Source organism: Leiobunum rupestre, chromosome 11 (assembly GCF_980474605.1).
Source record: "Leiobunum rupestre chromosome 11, qqLeiRupe1.1.hap1, whole genome shotgun sequence".
NCBI lineage: Eukaryota > Metazoa > Arthropoda > Arachnida > Opiliones > Sclerosomatidae > Leiobunum > Leiobunum rupestre.
In genome coordinates this window covers 4,560,149-4,581,712 of record NC_143394.1, presented here as the reverse complement: position 1 = coordinate 4,581,712, position 21,564 = coordinate 4,560,149, and the positions used below count along the sequence as shown (strand labels likewise).

Sequence of the window (21,564 nt, the reverse complement as noted above, 5' to 3'; positions counted from 1 at the left end):
TGTTAGTGTATTTAAAAATAGAGCTGTGAAAGGATGATATGCCTTATCAAGTCGGTCAATTGATCATATTATTCGCGGTTATTGGACAATTTCAGACTGTTGGCGCCATCTGGTAAGACGTCGGGCATTAATAAATAAACCTCTAATGTCGTTCCCACTGCTAAAGAATTTTCTCCTTATCAAACGTGTATCGGTTTATTGAATATATATTTCTCAGATTTTGGGTAAATTGAAATATCTACTTTAGCGCCATCTGGTAATACTTAGGGTATTTAAAAATCTAGCTCTAATGTCGTAACCCCCGTGAAAGTATCTTCTCTCTGGTGAAACGCGTGTTGTCGAAAGGCGCTTACCCGACTTTTCATCTTGAGGTTTTCCTCCTTGAGCGCCTGCAATTGCCTCTTCCATTCTTCCACGTTGGCGGTGCTTTCCTGCAGGGCGCTGGTCAGTCGGACGTTGTTGGTCTTGAGCGTCTGTAGCTCGATCTCCCACTTCTTGGCGTTGGCCGAGCTGAAAAAAGAGATACTAATGCCACTTGGAATCTAATTCGCTACCCTCACAGCTACTAAGACACACGTCACACCCATGCAAGACCAAATAATTTCAAAAAAATAACGGTTCGAAAAAAGATTGAACAACTGAAGATCCAGCTTAAAGGCCTAGGTTTTCTTCTGCCTGTCCCCCTTTAAATTAGGCCAACATGTTCACCAGGGGGACAGGCAGTAATAACCTAGGCCTTTAAGCCCAAATTGTACCAATTGTGGTACAGTTAAAATGAACTGTTAATAGTTATGTAACATGATTAAATTACTTTACGTCCGAATTACAATATACCTATGAAATCAAAATAGGCCAATGGATCAAAAAAAGAGTTCATTTAAAACATAAGTGTTCAAATTAGACCGAGAAATATCAAATGATCCATATTAAACCGATAAATATCAAATTATCCAAATTAGGCCGATAAAATTCAAATGGTTCATATTAGGATAATAAATATCAATCGGTCCAAATTACGCCGATAAATATCAAAGTATCCAAATTAGGACCATAAAAATCAATGGATCCAATTTGGCCGATACTTATCAATAGATCCAAAATTGACTGATACGTATCAATGGATCGAAATTTGGCGGATACGTATCAATGGATCCAAATTTGGCTGATACGTATCGATGGATATAAATTTGACTGATAGGTATCAATGGATCCAAATTTGGCCGCTACAAATTAAATGGTTCATATTAGTCCAATAAAAATTAAAGAACCTAAATTAATGGTCCAAATTAGGCTGAAAAATGCCAAATGGATCATATTACCCCAATAAATATAAAATAACATAAATTAGGCCGAGGAATACCAATTGATACAAGTTAGGCTGATACATGTCAAATGGTTCATATTAGGCCTATAAATATCAATGGATCCAAATTAGATCGATAAATGTCAAATGGTTCAAATTAGGCCTATAAATATCAATGGATCCAAATTAGATCGATAAATGTCAAATGGTTCATATTAGGTCTATAAATATCAGTGGATCCAAATTAGATCCATAAATGTCAAACGGTTCATATTAGACCGAGAAATATCAAATTATCCAAATTAGGCCGATAAATGTCAAATGATTCATATTAAGCCCATATATATTAATGGATTCAAATTTCACTGATAAATACTAAATGGTTCACAATAATACAATAAATATATAATATCCAAAATTAGGCCAATAAATATCAAAGGATCCAAATTTGGTTTATAAATATCGAAGGATCCAAATTTGGTTTATAAATATCGAAGGATCCAAATTTGGTTTATAAATATCGAAGGATCCAAATTTGGTTTATATATATCGAAGGATCCAAATTTGGTCTATAAATATCGGAGGATCCAAATTTGGTTTATAAATATCGAAGGATACAAATTTGGTTTATAAATATCGAAGGATCCAAATTTGGTTTATAAATATCGAAGGATCCAAATTTGGTCTATAAATATCGAAGGATCCAAATTTGGTTTATAAATATCGAAGGATCCAAATTTGGTCTATAAATATCGAAGGATCCAAATTGGGTCTATAAATATCGAAGGATCCAAATTTGGTCTATAAATATCGAAGGATCCAAATTTGGTCTATAAATATCGAAGGATCCAAATTTGGTCTATAAATATCGAAGGATCCAAATTTGGTCTATAAATATCGAAGGATCCAAATCTGGTTTATAAATATCGAAGGATCCAAATCTGGTTTATAAATATCGTAGGATCCAAATTTGGTCTATAACTATCGAAGGATCCAAATTTGGTCTATAAATATCGAAGGATCCAAATTTGGTCTATAAATATCGAAGGATCCAAATTTGGTCTATAAATATCAAAGGATCCAAATTTGGTCTATAAATATCAAAGGATCCAAATTTGGTCTATAAATATCAAAGGATCCAAATTTGGTCTATAAATATCAAAGGATCCAAATTTGGTCTATAAATATCAAAGGATCCAAATTTGGTCTATAAATATCAAAGGATCCAAATTTGGTCTATAAATATCGAAGGTTCGAAATTTGGTCTATAAATATCGAAGGATCCAAATCTAGTTTATAAATATCGTAGGATCCAAATTTGGTCTATAAATATCGAAGGATCCAAATTTGGTCTATAAATATCGAAGGATCCAAATTTGGTCTATAAATATCGAAGGATCCAAATTTGGTTTATAAATATCGAAGGATCCAAATTTGGTCTATAAATATCGAAGGATCCAAATTTGGTCTATAAATATCGAAGGATCCAAATTTGGTCTATAAATATCGAAGGATCCAAATTTGGTCTATAAATATCGAAGGATCCCAATTAGGCTGATAAATACAAACTGTTCAAAAAAGCACTAAAATGATAACCGTTATGTACATTTCAGTATCTGAACACCAGCATCCGGCTGATTTTAACTAGAGTTTACTTTTTTAAAGTTACTAAATATTAGCCGGTGGGAGGGGCTACTACGATATTACGCAATTACTACAAATTAGTTAAGATTTAGCTTTTCTTTCCCCTTTTAATTACGGACTTTTCTACTTTTCCCCGGAATTTAACAACAAATCATATAGTTTCATATCAAATCCAAGTTTATTGAGAATGAAAACCCAATTTATCAGGCGTAGTTTTCTAAAGAATAAGCAATAATTAAATAAACCTAATTGTAAGCGTAATGCAAGGTAAGTGGGATACATCATTCGCCACCTTTAAATTAGTTAGCTTGGTTTAACACCGTACTTGGGTTTAACACCGTACTTGGGTTTAATAATAATATAATAATAATCAGCTAGGCTAATAGCCAAGGCACCACCTTAGGCCTAAGTCATCGAGCGACTTTTAAAGCTATTAATTCAGGTGGCCGGGTTACAACGCGTTAGAGGGTGGTGGCAAGCCCAGCAAGCCACGCGAGCCAACAGCTCCCTACACTAACTATTACCGTTAACCTCAACAAGTTTTTATGTCGAGTCCCAAAGTCAACGTGTGAAAATCCACTTGCAAGACTCACGAATGAAATTTCGCCCACTGGCTTCGATATGTTAGCGAAACCAATACAGACACTAGAAGCAGGCTAATTACAGAAAAGAGGACTAAAATCTCGGTCGTTACCTTTGGGCCAGGGCCAGTTTGAGCCTGTCGTTTTCGTAGCGAAGTTGAGCCTCGGTCGTCGATTGCGGAAGGCTGGCTGAGCTCTTGTCCTTCGATTGGTGCTTGGGACTCTCGGAACCCTGCCAGAAAGACCACAGTCATAAAGAACGAATTTTTTCGGTGCAATTTTTAAAAAAATAATAAATTTGCAAAAATGGCGTAGGCTATATTTAAAAACACCAGTTCAGGCGTGCCAAATTGAAACACGTTCCTTAATGTTTAATATGTGAAGTAGAGAGCCGCATTTGTAGCAAACACTTTTCCATTCCCAGCCTTTTCCATTTAAATCATGTTCATTCTCATTCCATTTCCAGACATTCCCATTGAAACAATATTCATTCCGATTCCCTTCCCACCCATTCCCACTTAAAAAAAAATAATTATCATCCCATTCCCATTGAAACAATATTCATTCCGATTCCCTTCCCACCCTTTCCCATTTAAAAAATATACTCACCGATTCCCTTCCCACCCTTTCCCATTTAAAAAAATATTCATTCCGATTGAAACAATATTCATTCCGATTCCCTTCCCACCCATTCCCATTTAAAAAAATTAATTCTCATCCCATTCCCATTGAAACAATATTCATTCCGATTCCCTTCCCACCCATTCCCATTTAAAAAAATTAATTCTCATCCCATTCCCATTGAAACAAAATTCATTCCGATTCCTTTCCCACCCTTTCCCATTTTAAAAAAATTCATTCTCATCCCATTCCCATGGAAAAAATATTCATTCCGATTCCCTTCCCACCCATTCCCATTCAAATAATATTAATTCTCATCCCATTCCCACTGAAATAATAATAATTCCGACCTATTCTCATTGAACCAATATTCATTCTCATCCCATTCCCGTTCAACTATTTTTCTTCCAACCATTCCCATTCCATTTGATATACCAAATATGGGAAAATCCATTCCCGACCATTAACCGAGCTAAAAATTACCTAACCAAAAATACGATATCGAGTGTATTCCTGAAAATTGTCACGGTATTTGCACGGTAAAAAATCATGTCCAGGCAGCTCTCTAATATCCACTAGGTGTCGCTAAAATGTCACAGTGTGTTAAGGAGGATTTAAGAAGAAACTCTCGCCGTTTAAAGCGTGACCGAGCTAGATCTCCTCCAATCCGACGGCACCTATTTTTCGTCTTATAATCAGCTCGGTCACGCCACTAGCGGCGTAAGTTACTTCTGATATCCCTAATGCAAGACTTTCACCGAAATCTGAAAAATAATTAAAAGGAAAAAGGGAACATTTCACGACCAAAATAGGGAAAAATAAGAAACAATTTTTTTAAGTACGTAACAAATTTTTTTAATCAGAAATAAACAGCGGAATTTACTTCTACTAAATTACACCGAACACTAACTTAGTTTTCAATTACGTTATCCAAAATTTTTAATAATATAAAAATATTTTTTAAACAAAACATTTTTTAAATTCTCTGTTTTTTTAAAATAAAGAATTATATTTTTTAAATGATTCCATAGTTTTTAACTGAATTATTTTTTAAAATAAAGAGTTAATGTTTTCAATTAATCATTAGTTTTTAAAACTAATCATTAGTTTTTAAAATATATAATAATTGTTTAAAAAAAAATCATTTTTTAAATAATTATTTACCTCGAGAGAAAAGAAGGTTTATTTTTCTTGAAATAATTGTGGCGAATACTTTTGGCGAACAGTTTAGGACCAATTTCTAGCTAAACATTTACTGGGACTGAATGTAGTGTTGTAGCTATGGACCACTGAGAAAAGACGAATAGTTTTGAAATAATAATAATAATCAGTCTACACCAACTGGTTTTCAAACAAATGCGGGAGATACGAAACCATGACTACATCCCCAAAGTACAAAAGGATTCGGGACGTAGTGAAAAAAAAGAAAGCAGACAGTCTTCGGTTAATTTCTTATCTTTACAAAAAAATTAAACGGTGTGCGTAATCCACTTAATTATTTCTTAAGCTTATTAAGCTCTCTCTACCGAACTTTTAATTGGACGAATAAACGCGGTTAGGCGAAACATATTGACGTTGAGATTGTCTCTCCCGGAAGAGCCTCAATTAAAATGGTGCGCCCTTCGTAATTAAAATCAAGTGCGCCGTACATCGAGCGAGCTACAGCTACCCTTAATTAAGAAAAGATTTTTTTCCGTCAAAAAATCGCGCGAATAATTACCACCAGATTTAAAATTTATATGCCATAAATTATTTTTGCTTTAGCTACGAATCTTCTCTTTTCAACTTCTTCCATCCGGTTTTTACGCACAATCCCAAAGGGATTTGTACGTACTAAAATCACGTCCCGTGTAGCCGCCGCGATGCCGCCGTCGAATCTTACATAACCGTTCAACAATTAGGTCTAGAAGGGTCAATGATATAGCAATTTATAGGGCAGAACATCATCTTATTTTGCGCTTATCAATGAATGTACAGGATAAATAAATCGATATACAGTAATGTCGGGTAAATGTAGAGTTAATATAAGTGCCCATTTTTCATACAGACTACAGATCTAGTTCACCAGGACTAACAAGTTTTGTTATTCTTTGGTTTAAGATAATTCGGCTTATGTCCTGTCTTTATATGAATATTTTAGAGACGTACCTTTTAGGAGTTGTAGGAGGGACCCTAGGTGTTGAAGTATGTTTGAGGTTAAGAATATTTTCATGATCTAAACTAAGTTTCTTTTTAAACCCGTGGATTTGGGACTAGTATTTTGCCTTCATACATTTATTACAAAAATCATTTAAAATAAGAAAAACTGAGCGGAAAGCCGGAAATGAGTGAAGCCTAGGCTAGCAACTACGCTACTCCTAAAAATCGACTGCTCTCAATTTCTTACGGGTTTGCCAGATAAATATTTTTCTCTCACACGAAAAACTGGTCAAACCTTCACTTCCTCCGAACTCAAAAGGGGGAAAGCACACCACACCGATTTTATAGAACGCTCTAGTGACGTTTAAATTTACAGCTTACTTATTATAGTAAATGTAAAGGGTGATTGAAATATTGTTCCTTATTAATAACTTTTAAGTTAATGCGGTATTTCTTAGAACAGGGTGATAGAGATATAGCTCTTCTCTTGGGTTTTTATTGCATAGTGCGCTTTTTTTAACAGCATGATAAAGCTATTGTTCTTAAATGTGTGGTTGGGAAAGCACTCCTTTTCTTAAATATTCCTCTAAGTTTGCCATAATCCGCTTATTAAGTTAGTGTGCAGCGATATTGTTAATTTGTTTTAAATTTAATTTTAATATGCCAGATGTACTTAACACATCAGGATGATTGTGTGTACTCAAATGTCCGTGACATCTTGTTCTACTTCTAAACGACAGGATTTAACAATTCATAGAGTCACTAATAATCACTTAAATGGACATTAAACTTCCTCTAAGTAGATAAAAATCTATACTGTTGATGACTAGGAGGTTTCATATAAGAATGATTACTCTAGAGAATACCCGATGATTACGCTAAAATTACATCGAATACGCAGATAACGGTGAAATTGCGTGATAATTAATGGCGGAGTACGCAGTTCACCACGAAATTATGAGATGATTACGTACGGTACCCAGATTACGGAGCGATTACTCGATGATGACGCAAAGATTACGAGATGATTACGCGAAGATTAGGAGGAATACGCGGATTATGTTAAGATTACGCGAAGAGTTCGGGGAGATTACGCAGATTACGAAAAGATTAGGAGATGATTACGTGAAAAGTTCGCGGAGATTACGCAGATTACGAAAAGATTAGGAGATGATTACGCGAAGAGTTCGCGGAGATTACGCAGATTTACGAAAAGATTAGGAGATGATTACGCGAAGAGTTCGCGGAGATATTTACGAAAAGATTAGGAGATGATTACGCGAAGAGTTCGCGGAGATTACGCAGATTTACGAAAAGATTAGGAGATGATTACGCGAAGAGTTCGCGGAGATTACGCAGATTTACGAAAAGATTAGGAGATGATTACGCGAAGAGTTCGCGGAGATTACGCAGATTTACGAAAAGATTAGGAGATGATTACGCGAAGAGTTCGCGGAGATTACGCAGATTTACGAAAAGATTAGGAGATGATTACGCGAAGAGTTCGCGGAGATTACGCAGATTTACGAAAAGATTAGGAGATGATTACGCGAAGAGTTCGCGGAGATTACGCAGATTTACGAAAAGATTAGGAGATGATTACGCGAAGAGTTCGCGGAGATTACGCAGATTTACGAAAAGATTAGGAGATGATTACGCGAAGAGTTCGCGGAGATTACGCAGATTTACGAAAAGATTAGGAGATGATTACGCGAAGAGTTCGCGGAGATTACGCAGATTTACGAAAAGATTAGGAGATGATTACGCGAAGAGTTCGCGGAGATTACGCAGATTTACGAAAAGATTAGGAGATGATTACGCGAAGAGTTCGCGGAGATTACGCAGATTTACGAAAAGATTAGGAGATGATTACGCGAAGAGTTCGCGGAGATTACGCAGATTTACGAAAAGATTAGGAGATGATTACGCGAAGAGTTCGCGGAGATTACGCAGATTTACGAAAAGATTAGGAGATGATTACGCGAAGAGTTCGCGGAGATTTCGCAGATTTACGAAAAGATTAGGAGATGATTACGCGAAGAGTTCGCGGAGATTACGCAGATTTACGAAAAGATTAGGAGATGATTACGCGAAGAGTTCGCGGAGATTACGCAGATTTACGAAAAGATTAGGAGATGATTACGCGAAGAGTTCGCGGAGATTACGCAGATTTACGAAAAGATTAGGAGATGATTACGCGAAGAGTTCGCGGAGATTACGCAGATTTACGAAAAGATTAGGAGATGATTACGCGAAGAGTTCGCGGAGATTACGCAGATTTACGAAAAGATTAGGAGATGATTACGCGAAGAGTTCGCGGAGATTACGCAGATTTACGAAAAGATTAGGAGATGATTACGCGAAGAGTTCGCGGAGATTACGCAGATTTACGAAAAGATTAGGAGATGATTACGCGAAGAGTTCGCGGAGATTACGCAGATTTACGAAAAGATTAGGAGATGATTACGCGGAGAGTTCGCGGAGATTACGCAGATTTACGAAAAGATTAGGAGATGATTACGCGAAGAGTTCGCGGAGATTACGCAGATTACGAAAATATTAGGAGATGATTACGCGAAGACTACCCGATAATTACGTGGATTACACAGATTAATGTGAGATCACGGGAATGGTATGTGAATACACAAAGATTACGCGGAGTAAGCAGATTAAGGAGAGATTACGCAACGATTACGCGGAGTAAGCAGATTAAGGTGAGATTACGCAACGATTACGCGGAGTAAGCAGATTAAGGAGAGATTACGCAACGATTACGCGGAGTAAGCAGATTAAGGAGAGATTACGCAACGATTACGCGGAGTAAGCAGATTAAGGTGAGATTACGTGATGATTACAGAGTACGCAGATTATGACGACATTATTTGGCGTGCGCCGAGATAATAAAGGTGGCGGAGTGTAGATTGTACGGAATAAAGCTACAGTTTTACAAGTTTCCAAGTTCACGTTTTCGAGCGATGCTTAACCTGTCTAATATACTCATTTCGGGAAGAAAGTAAGTCGAATAGTCTCATGAAATAGCAGCGTTTTAGATCTCAAATTTCCAATTAAGTACCTTTAGAATCGAAGCGCCGGTTTAAAATAGTCAATTGGACGTTCCGATTCAATAACTGGTCATTATCTCTCCAAAGTAAGGGTCCGTTTTCATTATGGAAGCATTTCAGAAGTTACACACAGTGCCAATTTCATTCGCGGCGTACGTGGGAACTTTATAATCAGTGATAGATCTTCGAGTCAAAAATAAAATAAAATTAAGTAGCTAGTCCTATTTGGGACTCGTCAGTACCGCGCGAAAAATCTGGCTGGCGACTATTACACCAAAAAGAGAAACTAAGCCTAAACATGAAAAATATCTTGAAATTTGTCTAGGGTTTAGCTTTTTTATCATTTTTCATTATGGACTATTCTACTTATTTGCTTTGCAATTCAGTCCAAAGGAGGTTCGTCTGAGCTTTAATCAGAACGATCTCTAAGTTTCTAAAAATTCACGGTTTTTCTTTTGGACTTCAAAAGTGGTATTTAGGAATGGAGAAAACAGAATTTGTGTGGGATGAATACAGATTACTTAAATACAAGATTGCCCAACTACCTTCTACGACAATACAACAGATACACTGAATATTAAATAACTACAAAAACTATAAGGGATGGAACGTAATGGAAGCTCCATTTTCTATACAAAAACTGGACTGATAAAAGACTTTTTTCTATACAAAAACTGGACGGAAAAGCACCATTTTTTATACAAAAATTGGACTGAAAAAGCACCATTTTCTACACAAAATCTGAACTGAAAAATCACCATTTTCTATACAAAAATTGGGCTGATTTCACCATTTTCTACACAAAAATTGGACTGAAAGGCACTTTTTTATAGAAAAATTGGACTGAAAAAGCCCTGTTTACAATTAAGAAACGTGACAGAAAAATTTAATTTTTTTAAAGAAGAGGTCAACCAATTATCTCAATTTTTGCGAAAATTTAAAATGTTAAGAAAATACATGTTAAGCCTTAAAATTTCACAAATTTTAATAACATCCAGACTAAAAGAACGAGATGAAAATCTTACGTACACTATCTGCACGCTTTGGTACTCCAATAAATACTATCACCCCATTTTATGGTTATGGTTCAAAATTCTCTTCTCCCAAAGAATAAGAAATAAATTTCTTTGTAAAGGATTTCAACGAAGAGTGGTTGAAAATACAATAAATATATAAAGAAACAAGCGGATTTGGCAGCAATTTTTTCGCTCTCCGCATCGGCCATTTACACATTCCGTATTATTAAACACTGGCGAAATCTGACTACGGAAATAACTCATTGTGTATTCAAGAGCTCAAACACCCCCCCCCTCAAGCCCGAAATATAAATTGGTGGGTTCCCATGGCAACGCCTTCAGAACGGCAATCGGTTGTAAATCACAGCGCACCCTATCGGGGGAAGGCACGGATATATTCCGATTCCAGCACACGGATCAAATCTTTCGCGGGGATGGAAGGGAGGGGCGATTCTAACCGCGGCACCTAGCGGGAGAACGTCATGAATTCAAATAGGATTTTAGAGGATCAACAAAAATCGGTTTTAAGAAAGAAATGGAGCTATATTTACACACACACACACACACCACGATTTTGGAATAGAGGAAAAGATAAATTTTTATTCGTCGAAATGGGGATTTTTCTATATAATATTTAAAACAAATTATTGATAATTAAAATAAGAATTTAAACAAAGTAGTAGCGTTTCGATTAAATATTATTTATTAAAATCAGGTACAGTTTTTAGTTAAATTTCGCCAATTAAACAACAGCATTGAACAATATCAATGTATTGAATGGGGGGCAGAAATAAAGGGCATTTTTATGGGCGGAGCCCTATATAGAAAAACGGCCTCAACACGAAGAAACAACCACTTTAAATGAACAGATTCAACATAAAAGAAACCTACCATACTTTTTTTTTTATACCAGAGCTTCCTCGATACACAATAACCACGCTTACAACAAGAACCGTCTCCGAACGGAAATACCACGCCCTGCTTTCAATATAAGAACCACCCCAGAACGGGAATACCCCGCCCTCTCTTCAATACAAGAACCGCCTCAGAACGGGAATACCCCGCCCTCTCTTCAATACAAGAACCGCCTCAGAACGGGAATACCCCGCCCTCCCTTCAATACAAGAACCGCCTCAGAAGGGAATACCCCGCCCTCCCTTCAATACAAGAACCGCCTCAGAACGGGAATACCCCGCCCTCCCTTCAATACAAGAACCGCCTCAGAACGAGAATACCCCGCCCTCTCTTCAATACAAGAACCGCCTCAGAAGGGAATACCCCGCCCTCTCTTCAATATAAGAACCGCCTCAGAACGGGAATACCCCGCCCTCCCTTCAATACAAGAACCGCCTCAGAACGGGAATACCCCGCCCTCTCTTCAATACAAGAATACGGAAAACCACGCCCCCTTCAATACAAGAAAAATCTTATTTACAACTACTGCTTAAAACGCGAAAAGTCTAATAAAAAGGAGCAAATAGCTTAACCCTATACCAATGTAAAGTTATTACAAAACTTACTAATAAACTTTATTTTAATTACTTTTTAATTTGTTTTTCACGTCTGAATTTCTTGTAATTTGTTAGTTTTGTAATTACTGTAAATTGCTTAAGGTTTTAGCTTCATTTGGGCTCTTTTATTACGGATTTTTCTACCTTTTCGCGTGTTCAAGCAGTTTTGGCATTACAGTCTGTAGGTGGTTATTATTAACTTATTGAGTAAACGATATAATTATCCGCGAGCCGACAACAATATCTCTCCCGATTGAACACGGGAGGGGCGTACCCTCTCTCGCGTTGAGCGACCGCAGCACGCACCCTTTGTAAGCTTCCGCGAGATAATGAGGAACGAGTATTCAAAACGGAGGAATAACGACTATTAACTTAACAAATCACAAAAAGAAGATCCGTCAACGGAAAAACCTCTTTCAAACTACAAGATTCATTTTTATTAAATCTAACCACGAAAGAAAAACTTATGCGAATTCGGCAGAATCCCTTCGAACATTAGATTGGAATAAGATGGAAACTGTATAACGATTTATTTAAATTTGAAAACACTTTAGGGCTCCCCTGATGCGCTTCAAGGAAGAAATAGTCACGTAGGAGCTATTTAGCCAAATGACGATTTTTCCACTGCTTCGGGGAAACGATGGGGAAAGGAAAACACTTTTGTTACCCCCACCCCGTGGAACAAAGGGGGAAGGAATTAGCATTTTTTTACCCCCGTTTTGCGTAGTGCTTCGAATAACGCTTATTTATCCATTACGCGAGTCAAAATTTGTTCCGACTACGTTAATCAAATTCAGGGCTGATATACAGGGTGGAAGCCTCAGCCGTGGTCCAGCCTCGGTACTTCTCCTAGTACACCAGAGTATTGCGGATGGAACACTTCTACAGGCGTTAGTAGGCCAAATATAGACCAATGAGAGAATTGGATGCCTTAGCCGTGGTCCAGCCTCGGTACTTCTCCTAGTACACCAGAGTATTGCAGATGGAACACTTCTACAGGCGTTAGTAGGCCAAATATAGACCAATGAGAGAATTGGATGCCTCAGCCGTGGTCCAGCCTCGGTACTTCTCCTAGTACACCAGAGTGCTGCGCTACCTGGGACGCCTTCGCTTTATGGAGGAATCTCGTCTTGCCCATTCTATGTATCAATACATCCGAAACACAGGCCTCCGAACAAAATGGGTCACTCGGACGACGTACCTCGACGGGGCGTATGGGTCCGCAGTCTCTCGCGCAAATGTCTCAAACCTCCGGGAGTGGAACCAAGCGATTGATACATCGGTGACAAAACGTTCGAACGATAACTGGCAAAAAGACATAAATTCCCACCAGAGCATGAAATCCAAACCCAACCTGGAGCAGTTTTATGATAACGATCGACGAAGTCATCTTTACTTTCAGGCCAGAACCGGCGCGTTACCAACTGCTAGTCGGTTCGCGGATATTTTTGGAGCCGAACCAGGATGTTTATTGTGCGGCTCGTCTGTACAAGACGTGTACCACCTGGTTATGCATTGCCCCGCGTTCGCGAGTTATCGCCTCCCATTGGATCCCGAGCGTCCTAATGACACTGAATTCCAAGAGCGCCTTGGTTTTTATTCGACATCGGAGATGGACTGGGAACGTATAAATTCCACAAAAAACATTTTGTATGAGTGGGATAAAGCCCGCATCCAAAAAACACCTTCGAACTGAACTGAACAATTCTCGTGGCCTTATTATTATTCTTTTGAGTTGCCCCTGCTCATTCACTAGTTTTTCCATTGTATATAAGTTCATAATAATATCATCTAACGTATCTCTGTTTACATTTTACTGTTTTCTTTATTTATTTTTATTCAGTGTATTTTACCATATTGTACCGGTAGAGTCATTGACTCCTCCCTGTTAAAAAAGGGACCATTGTAATTTATGGACGGTATTAAAGTCATTCATTCATTCATTCTGCGGATGGAACACTTCTACAGGCGTTAGTAGGCCAAATATAGACCAATGAGAGAATTGGATGCCTTAGCCGTGGTCCAGCCTCGGTACTTTTCCTAGTCTTAAAATATACCAATGGAAGAATTAGAAGCGCATCTTCCAAATGCTTTTTCGGGTGATTGGATAAAGATGCTCTTTTAATTTTGCCATTGGTCTATTTGTGGCCTACCAGCGCCTGTAGAAGTGTTCGACCCGCAGCACTCTGGTGTACTAGGAGAAGTACCGAGGCTGGACCACGGCTGAGGCTTCCACCCTGTATTTAGGAGCACGACGCCAAGGCTCCGTTCGAACTACGGCGTTTCGTATTGAAAATAAAGAAGGCTTAGCGTTCAGAGTTTGAAAATAGAAACTAAGTCCCTATGGTCGTAGACGAAAATACCCACGGTATTTTACGCGCCTTGAAGTGAAAGGGAATTTAAAAATCTAAAATACTTTTTAAAAGAATCTAGGTTGTTTATCTCAATTCAAATTTAAAGGGGGCGCTTCTAATATAACATTCGCAGTTGTTGAGCAGCTGGTGTTTAAATAGCTCCCTACGGTCGTATATATAATGTTTCACTTTCTACAGAAGGGAACGTTTTAGAAATTCTTATTTCCTTTCAGCCGACGCGCATATTTACTTTTGCGATTGGGAAGTGATTCTAAACGTAATGACGTGATATCTTTTAGGTGGAAGGGTGAGTTAATTTCGAAGGAAAATTGAGAAATTATAAGAAGAATTATAAAAACTTAAAGGGTTTATGTCCCAAACCAATTTGAGAGTTTTTATTGAGATTGTAGCTTATAGATTACCCGGTTTAAGAGATTTTTAAATCTAATTTCTGATTCATACGTCTTTATAAGAGGTTTTGCATTGAAGAAATCGCAGTATTCTTAAGAATGTCCAACCTTTATAAAATATATACTTTACGAAGTACCTCTCAAATTATGAAGTTTTAAAAACGGTTACCCATCAAAATTTAAATAATTATTATTGTGATATTTATATTATAACCTGGTCTAACTCGCGAAAGTTCTTCGAGCTATTAGGCTAGTCTGAAGGTTTGCCAAAGTATTTGATAAACTAGTGGTGGATCTTATTAAAGGTAGAAGCTTTGGAAATGAATATCTGAATATTTTATGAACGTCAGCCATTGGGAAAAACGACAGATGATCTAAAAGTATGGCACAGCGCCATCTATATTATATATCGTATACGAATTTCTTATTAAGAAAGACGTATGAATGGAAACGGAAACCCTTTGGGAAATAAGATGGATCAATATTAATACGTAAGCCGATACGGGCGCCACCTGGCGACGGTCTCGTGCTGTTTGTATAACCATGCCTAAAAATCTATGAATAAGAAACCTTCTAATTAAATAGACCCACGCGTTACAATAGGACTTTATACGCAACCCTATACCGACCTACACATAGAGCGCCATCTATGAGATCACACTTAATAATCCACTATTTATGTCGGAGGCGGGGGTAAAATCTTCAGTTCAATAAAGTGGTCGTCATAGTAACGTTGTTAAAAAAATAAGAAATGTAGAGGTTGAATTCTGCGGGTACTTTGTAATACCTTTTTCATTGGCTAGACCTCTTTACGTCATCAGACGTTAAGGGGGGAAAGCTCCGTTTCCCCCTTTCCACCTTAAAAGCTCTGTGAATAAGGAAAGTCTATGAAATTTTCAGCTCCCTAGATTTCTCTTGAAGGTCCCGAAGCTATAATGAAATAAGGATTTGGTTCCTAAAGTGCCTCAATTCAATAACTCTCGGTAAGAGCACAATCGGCTTAAAATATATGTATCGTTGTGTTTATTGCAGTTCACCCAATAAAGCTGTTTATAACCGGTCTGAGTCCGTTTTCACAGATAGCCACTATAATCCCTATACTAACTATTGCTTTTAAACCTCCGCAAGGTTTTATGGTAAAGAGGAAACAGGACAAGTTGAAGGAAAACTCCTTTCACGGACAGGGAGATAACTTGGAAACCTCAACGCGGAAGGAGTTGTTCCAAGTTTTTCACCCATTGCCATAAACTGGGATCGACCACCGACTCTACCGAAGGAGCCACACAGACCTAAGTTCACTATTGGTAATTGTTACAAATAAAAACGAATTACATTATTAGAATCCGATAACTAAAGAACTAAAGGCCTTTTCACACGAGCCAACTTTTTGATCCAACTAGATGAGTCAACTTGAGTTGAGTCAACTAGTTGGTTCGTGTGAATAAACGTTCGATGAGTTGATCCACCAAAAAAGTAAGCGAGAAAAAAATGGATCACTGATCCATTTTTGCTGACTCAGCATTTTGATTTGAAAAGTTGGCTCGTGTGAAAAGGTCTTAAGTCAGTTTTAGAAGGATCTAACTTTGTTTTAAAAAAATGGTTCCTATTTTACACTATTTTTAACGCTGCAAGAATAGCCAATTAAAGGCTCGGTGAAAAGATGGGTCTCTTATATCCCCATCTGTCAAAGGGTTTTTCTCCGAGTACTTGGGGTTTTTTTCCGGAATTAGAAAAATTCGGCTGATGTTCAGTATTTTTTATTGGTATTAAAAAAAAACCCTAGTTATAAACTAATTTTTTTCCCTAATACCCAAGGCACCACCTCAGCTAAGGTAGCCTACGTTACAATAGTGCAGGGGGGGGGGTAATAGTGCTTCTAACGGCTAACTGAACAGGTGAATGAGGTCGGCAGATAATCAGTTACTTAGATTAGATTGATCAGCTCAATCATAAATTACATTTGATTCTTTATCTTAAGCACCGATCTGATCTGATTTATCACAGCAGATTCAGGTAGATGAACAGCGAAGGGATGATAACTATCTGTAATCTGTGTACAAGCCTGTAACTTTGTGCTTTGACTGAACTAAAGTGTTATAGTAACTCTTTCCGCGTTGAGTTTACAAGTTATCTCCCCACTGGTTAAAGGGGTTTTTCCCAGAGATCTTCGGTTTCCCCTTCCCATGAGAACTTATAGAAGTTAACGGTAATAGTAAGTGTAAGGAGCTGTGGTCTCGGGTGGCACGAAGGGCTTGTCACCACCCTCCCACGCATTGTAACCCGGCCACCTGTTTAATTTTAAAGGCATTAAAATTCGCTCGACGACTTAGGCCTAAGCTGGTGCCTTCTATTTAGCACTACTAAAGGCTGTACTCGCTGTAATCGTTGTACATAATTTAAGAAAGTGGTTAACCCCTCGCTGAACAGCTATCAGATTTATACGTTTAGTCAAGAATCCATACCTCTACTTGGAATGCTTATCCTGGCGTATCGCGAATGGTAAGATCACTCTGACGGCTTTGGCCCTGCCTACGAAAGAAAAAATCCGCTCGGCGCGCGCCTCTCTCACGTAGTTGTTTGTTAAGTTAACATAGTGACGTCAAAAAAACCGTCAGCCACATCGATACGAAAATCTACCGCAATAACCATTCCAAGTAGAGGTATGGATTCCTGGTTTTTGTATTTGTATAATCTTGTGGAAAATATATTAACAAAAAGAATTGAGGGATTTTGAAATGAAGTTTTAGAGCGTGACACTATAGGTACATTTCTTGGGCACACAGCCTTCTTTGCGTGCTTTTTTTTACCATCATAATTAAAATTTCGAAAGCAATTGAATCGAGGGATATATTAAAAAGATAACTGTGAAGCATGTGAAATCCGCTCACACTCTATCTTTCAATTTACAATGAATTCAGATTTGTTTAAACTATCTTATTTGCATTTGGACCCGTATGAACTTATCTGATAAAATATAAGCGTCACACGTCAATGTGCATAATCTGATATCTGATCTATCGCACATATTTCATCGTTACTGTTAAAGGGGAACGGTCAAGCTTTAACCAGTTAGATAGCCCTATAGCCCATTAAAAACTAAAATTTAAGGCGAAAACCGCATCAAAAAATATTGAGTGGTTAATTTTTAATAAAATAAAGAAATTTCGGGGAATCGAAAAGAGCGCGTCCGCCGCGACACCTGGTGAGAAGTCGGTGAGACAGAAAAACAACGTAAAAGCGCGCGCTGCTGAAGACGCGAAAAATTTGTTTTGCACGCGCGGCGCCTTCCAGTTATAAGAGACTTAAGCCTAAATTGCGCGATTTTAAAAGTTAGGATAGTTCGCAAATCGCTCATACGGGGTTAGGGGCGCTGGCGGCAGCCCCAAAGATGGCGGCGAAAATTCAAACCCAAACAACAAAAGCTATTTTTTCAAGACGAAAAAAGGTACGTGTTAGTATATTGAACGTCTTGTTAATCTTTTGATACGGAAATAAGGCCATATTTGGAAAAGCTTGGCCGTTCCCCTTTAACTCAGAATCGGCTGGAAGCACTATCTACGAGGAAAAAAAGCTAGTAGTTGAAGCCTGAAGGGTTGCGGGTTTGTTAGATAAGTGTTATAGGTCTTTGGGAGCCTCCCTGGTTAAAGACAAATTTCGCCACGCCCTTTATAATCAAAAGCGAGAAAGACCCGAAAAAGGACTTTAGAAAAGGTTCCGTCGCCTTAAAAAAAAAACAAATATTTTCCGTTGAATTATAGTTTTGGTATCGCGTTACCGTTTTAAAGCCTAAAATGACATAAATTTCGCGCACGCCCATATTCTCCAAATCAAAAAACTCGGCGGAGTTGTGACTAGGTTTAAGCCTTGGCGAAGACAGAACGGCTATTGTAGCGGACAAACGTAATACGGTGTAAATTACACGCAACACCTTCGCTAACATAAATAAAAACGTTAGGCCTAACTCGGAAAAGAAGATTTCCCGTTTTCATCATCGCGAAACGAGACGCGCCCAAGCTTGCCCGCCGCGAGCAACTCAATCCAACATTGGCAGTTTTGAGCGCGAGGACTTCCTTAAGCCTCGGCTCGGGCCTTGGCGGAGAATATTTCGCCGGGTATATCAAGTCGTAAATCTTCGGGGTTTGCTCGTTTTTTTTACTTGAAAGAAAAATAAAGAAAAAACGCAGTCGGAAACTCGGCGTATTCAACAAATCTTGGAGAAATCGTCCCGCACCCGAAGCGTCATCCTAACGATCTCTCTAGATACGCCAAGGCCTAGCTGGAGAAGAAGATATCTTCCGCGATACTCAAAAACTGGAGAATAAATAAAGCATTAAGATAGGGAAGGGCATTTCATTTATAATCATCTCTTCAGGTTTCATTTTTCATACTCGATAGGTTCACTCGTATATTTTAGCCGATTGAGAAATTTTCCAGCGTTCTAATTTGGTTGAGATCTAGAAAAGGGAGTGATTTGCGTCATATTTGCGGGAAAATATAAGTTATTAAGCTTTTACACATCATTCATTTCCCGATAGAATTTCTTAATGCGGAGGCAAACGGTGTTAATAGGAAAACACTTCTGATTAGTCTGAATTGTAGTCCATTCGTCTGTTGCATCTATTTAAGAAGGTTTGCATCGGATAAATAATTTACGGATAAACGAATAATCCAACTAATACTGATCAGGTTATTTAGGTCGTAATTTTCAGATATCTGAAGATAATTAGTTACTCAGATTAGCTATATCTTTTATGTTCCCCTCACCCAGCAATCTGATTTCAAATTGTATCTGAGTTCTAATTGAGTCTGATTTCAAATTGAGTCTGATTTCAAATTGAATCTGAGTTCAAATTGAATCTGAGTTCAAATTGAATCTGAGTTCAAATTGAATCTGAGTTCAAATTGAATCTGAGTTCAAATTGAATCTGAGTTCTAATTGTATCTGAGTTCTAATTGAGTCTGAGTTCTAATTGAGTCTGAGTTCTAATTGAGTCTGATTTCAAATTGAATCTGAGTTCTAATTGAGTCTGATTTCAAATTGTATCTGAGTTCTAATTGAGTCTGATTTCAAATTGAATCTGAGTTCTAATTGAGTCTGATTTCAAATTGAATCTGAGTTCTAATTGAGTCTGATTTCAAATTGAATCTGAGTTCTAATTGAGTCTGATTTCAAATTGTATCTGAGTTCTAATTGAGTCTGATTTCAAATTGAATCTGATTTCAAATTGAATCTGGGTTCTAATTGAATCTGATTTCAAATTGAATCTGAGTTCTAATTGAGTCTGATTTCAAATTGAATCTGAGTTCTAATTGAGTCTGATTTCAAATTGAGTCTGATTTCAAATTGAATCTGAGTTCAAATTGAATCTGAGTTCTAATTGTATCTGAGTTCTAATTGAGTCTGAGTTCTAATTGAGTCTGAGTTCTAATTGAGTCTGAGTTCTAATTGAGTCTGAGTTCTAATTGAGTCTGAGTTCTAATTGAGTCTGAGTTCTAATTGAGTCTGATTTCAAATTGAATCTGAGTTTTAATTGAGTCTGATTTCAAATTGAATCTGAGTTTTAATTGAGTCTGATTTCAAATTGAATCTGAGTTCTAATTGAGTCTGATTTCAAATTGAATCTGAGTTCTAATTGAGTCTGATTTCAAATTGTATCTGAGTTCTAATTGAGTCTGATTTCAAATTGAATCTGGGTTCTAATTGAATCTGATTTCAAATTGAATCTGAGTTCTAATTGAGTCTGATTTCAAATTGAATCTGAGTTCTAATTGAGTCTGATTTCAAATTGAATCTGAGTTCTAATTGTATCTGAGTTCTAATTGAGTCTGAGTTCTAATTGAGTCTGAGTTCTAATTGAGTCTGATTTCAAATTGAATCTGAGTTCTAATTGAGTCTGATTTCAAATTGAATCTGAGTTCTAATTGAGTCTGATTTCAAATTGAATCTGAGTTCTAATTGAATCTGAGTTCTAATTGAGTCTGATTTCAAATTGTATCTGAGTTCTAATTGAGTCTGATTTCAAATTGAATCTGATTTCAAATTGAATCTGAGTTCTAATTGAGTCTGATTTCAAATTGAATCAGTTCTAATTGAGTCTGATTTCAAATTGAATCAGTTCTAATTGAGTCTGATTTCAAATTGTATCTGAGTTCTAATTGAGTCTGATTTCAAATTGAATCTGAGTTCTAATTGAGTCTGATTTCAAATTGTATCTGAGTTCTAATTGAGTCTGATTTCAAGTGGAATCTGAGTTCTAATTGGGTCTGATTTCAAATTGTATCTGAGTTCTAATTGAGTCTGATTTCAAATTGTATCTGAGTTCTAATTGAGTCTGATTTCAAATTGAATTTGATTTCAAGACTATTAATTGAATACTACGTCATTTCCTTTTTGAACATTTGTTTTTAAAATAACATAATGAGAAGAAATTCTAATAACTTTAAAAGCTTGATTACATATTTTAAAAATAGGGGATATTTATTAAGACGTCAAACTATACGGACTCAAATAGGGGCGCCGAAGACTTTTTGTTACATCTATATCAAATAACGAAATACTTAAAATGAAATTTTACGTTGGGCAAACCTCCTCTGTTCCGCCACAGAGCAAAAACCAGCTTAATGGTTAATATATTGAGTCGTACTGAATAATTAAAAAAAAATGGAAATAAATAAGGGCCTATAAACGAGTTTGAAAGGTTTAAGGTTTATGAAGTAAAATAAATAACAAAGCGTAAAATAAGTACTTCAACACAAAAGGACTGAATTTGGAGAGCAAAAGGTTTAAATATGATCTGGGGCAATACCCTGAATAGTGTTAAATATTGGAAAACCATTTAACCACTTTAGAGGTCTAAAATTAAACCTTTATTTCTAACAGTGTATAGTTTTAGAAACTAGGATATATAATGTAAATCAGCACC

The 21,564-nt window shown here is 37.1% G+C and overlaps 1 protein-coding gene across 4 annotated transcripts in view; it reads right to left on the bottom strand.

The window, feature by feature from the left end:
• Nucleotides 1-21,564, bottom strand: part of LOC149921160 (homer protein homolog 2-like) — a 344,059-nt gene that overhangs the window by 8,024 nt on the left and 314,471 nt on the right. For 2 of the 4 annotated variants that reach the window (XM_090163430.1, XM_090163431.1), the window contains exons 5-6: nucleotides 3,642-3,760; nucleotides 354-525 (exon numbers count right to left, since the gene is read on the bottom strand). In XM_090163430.1, coding sequence (XP_090019556.1) covers nucleotides 354-525; nucleotides 3,642-3,760 — 291 coding nt within the window. The remainder of the gene's footprint in view (nucleotides 1-353; nucleotides 526-3,641; nucleotides 3,761-21,564) is intronic. The other 2 variants (XM_090163432.1, XM_090163433.1) reach the window with 1 other exon arrangement.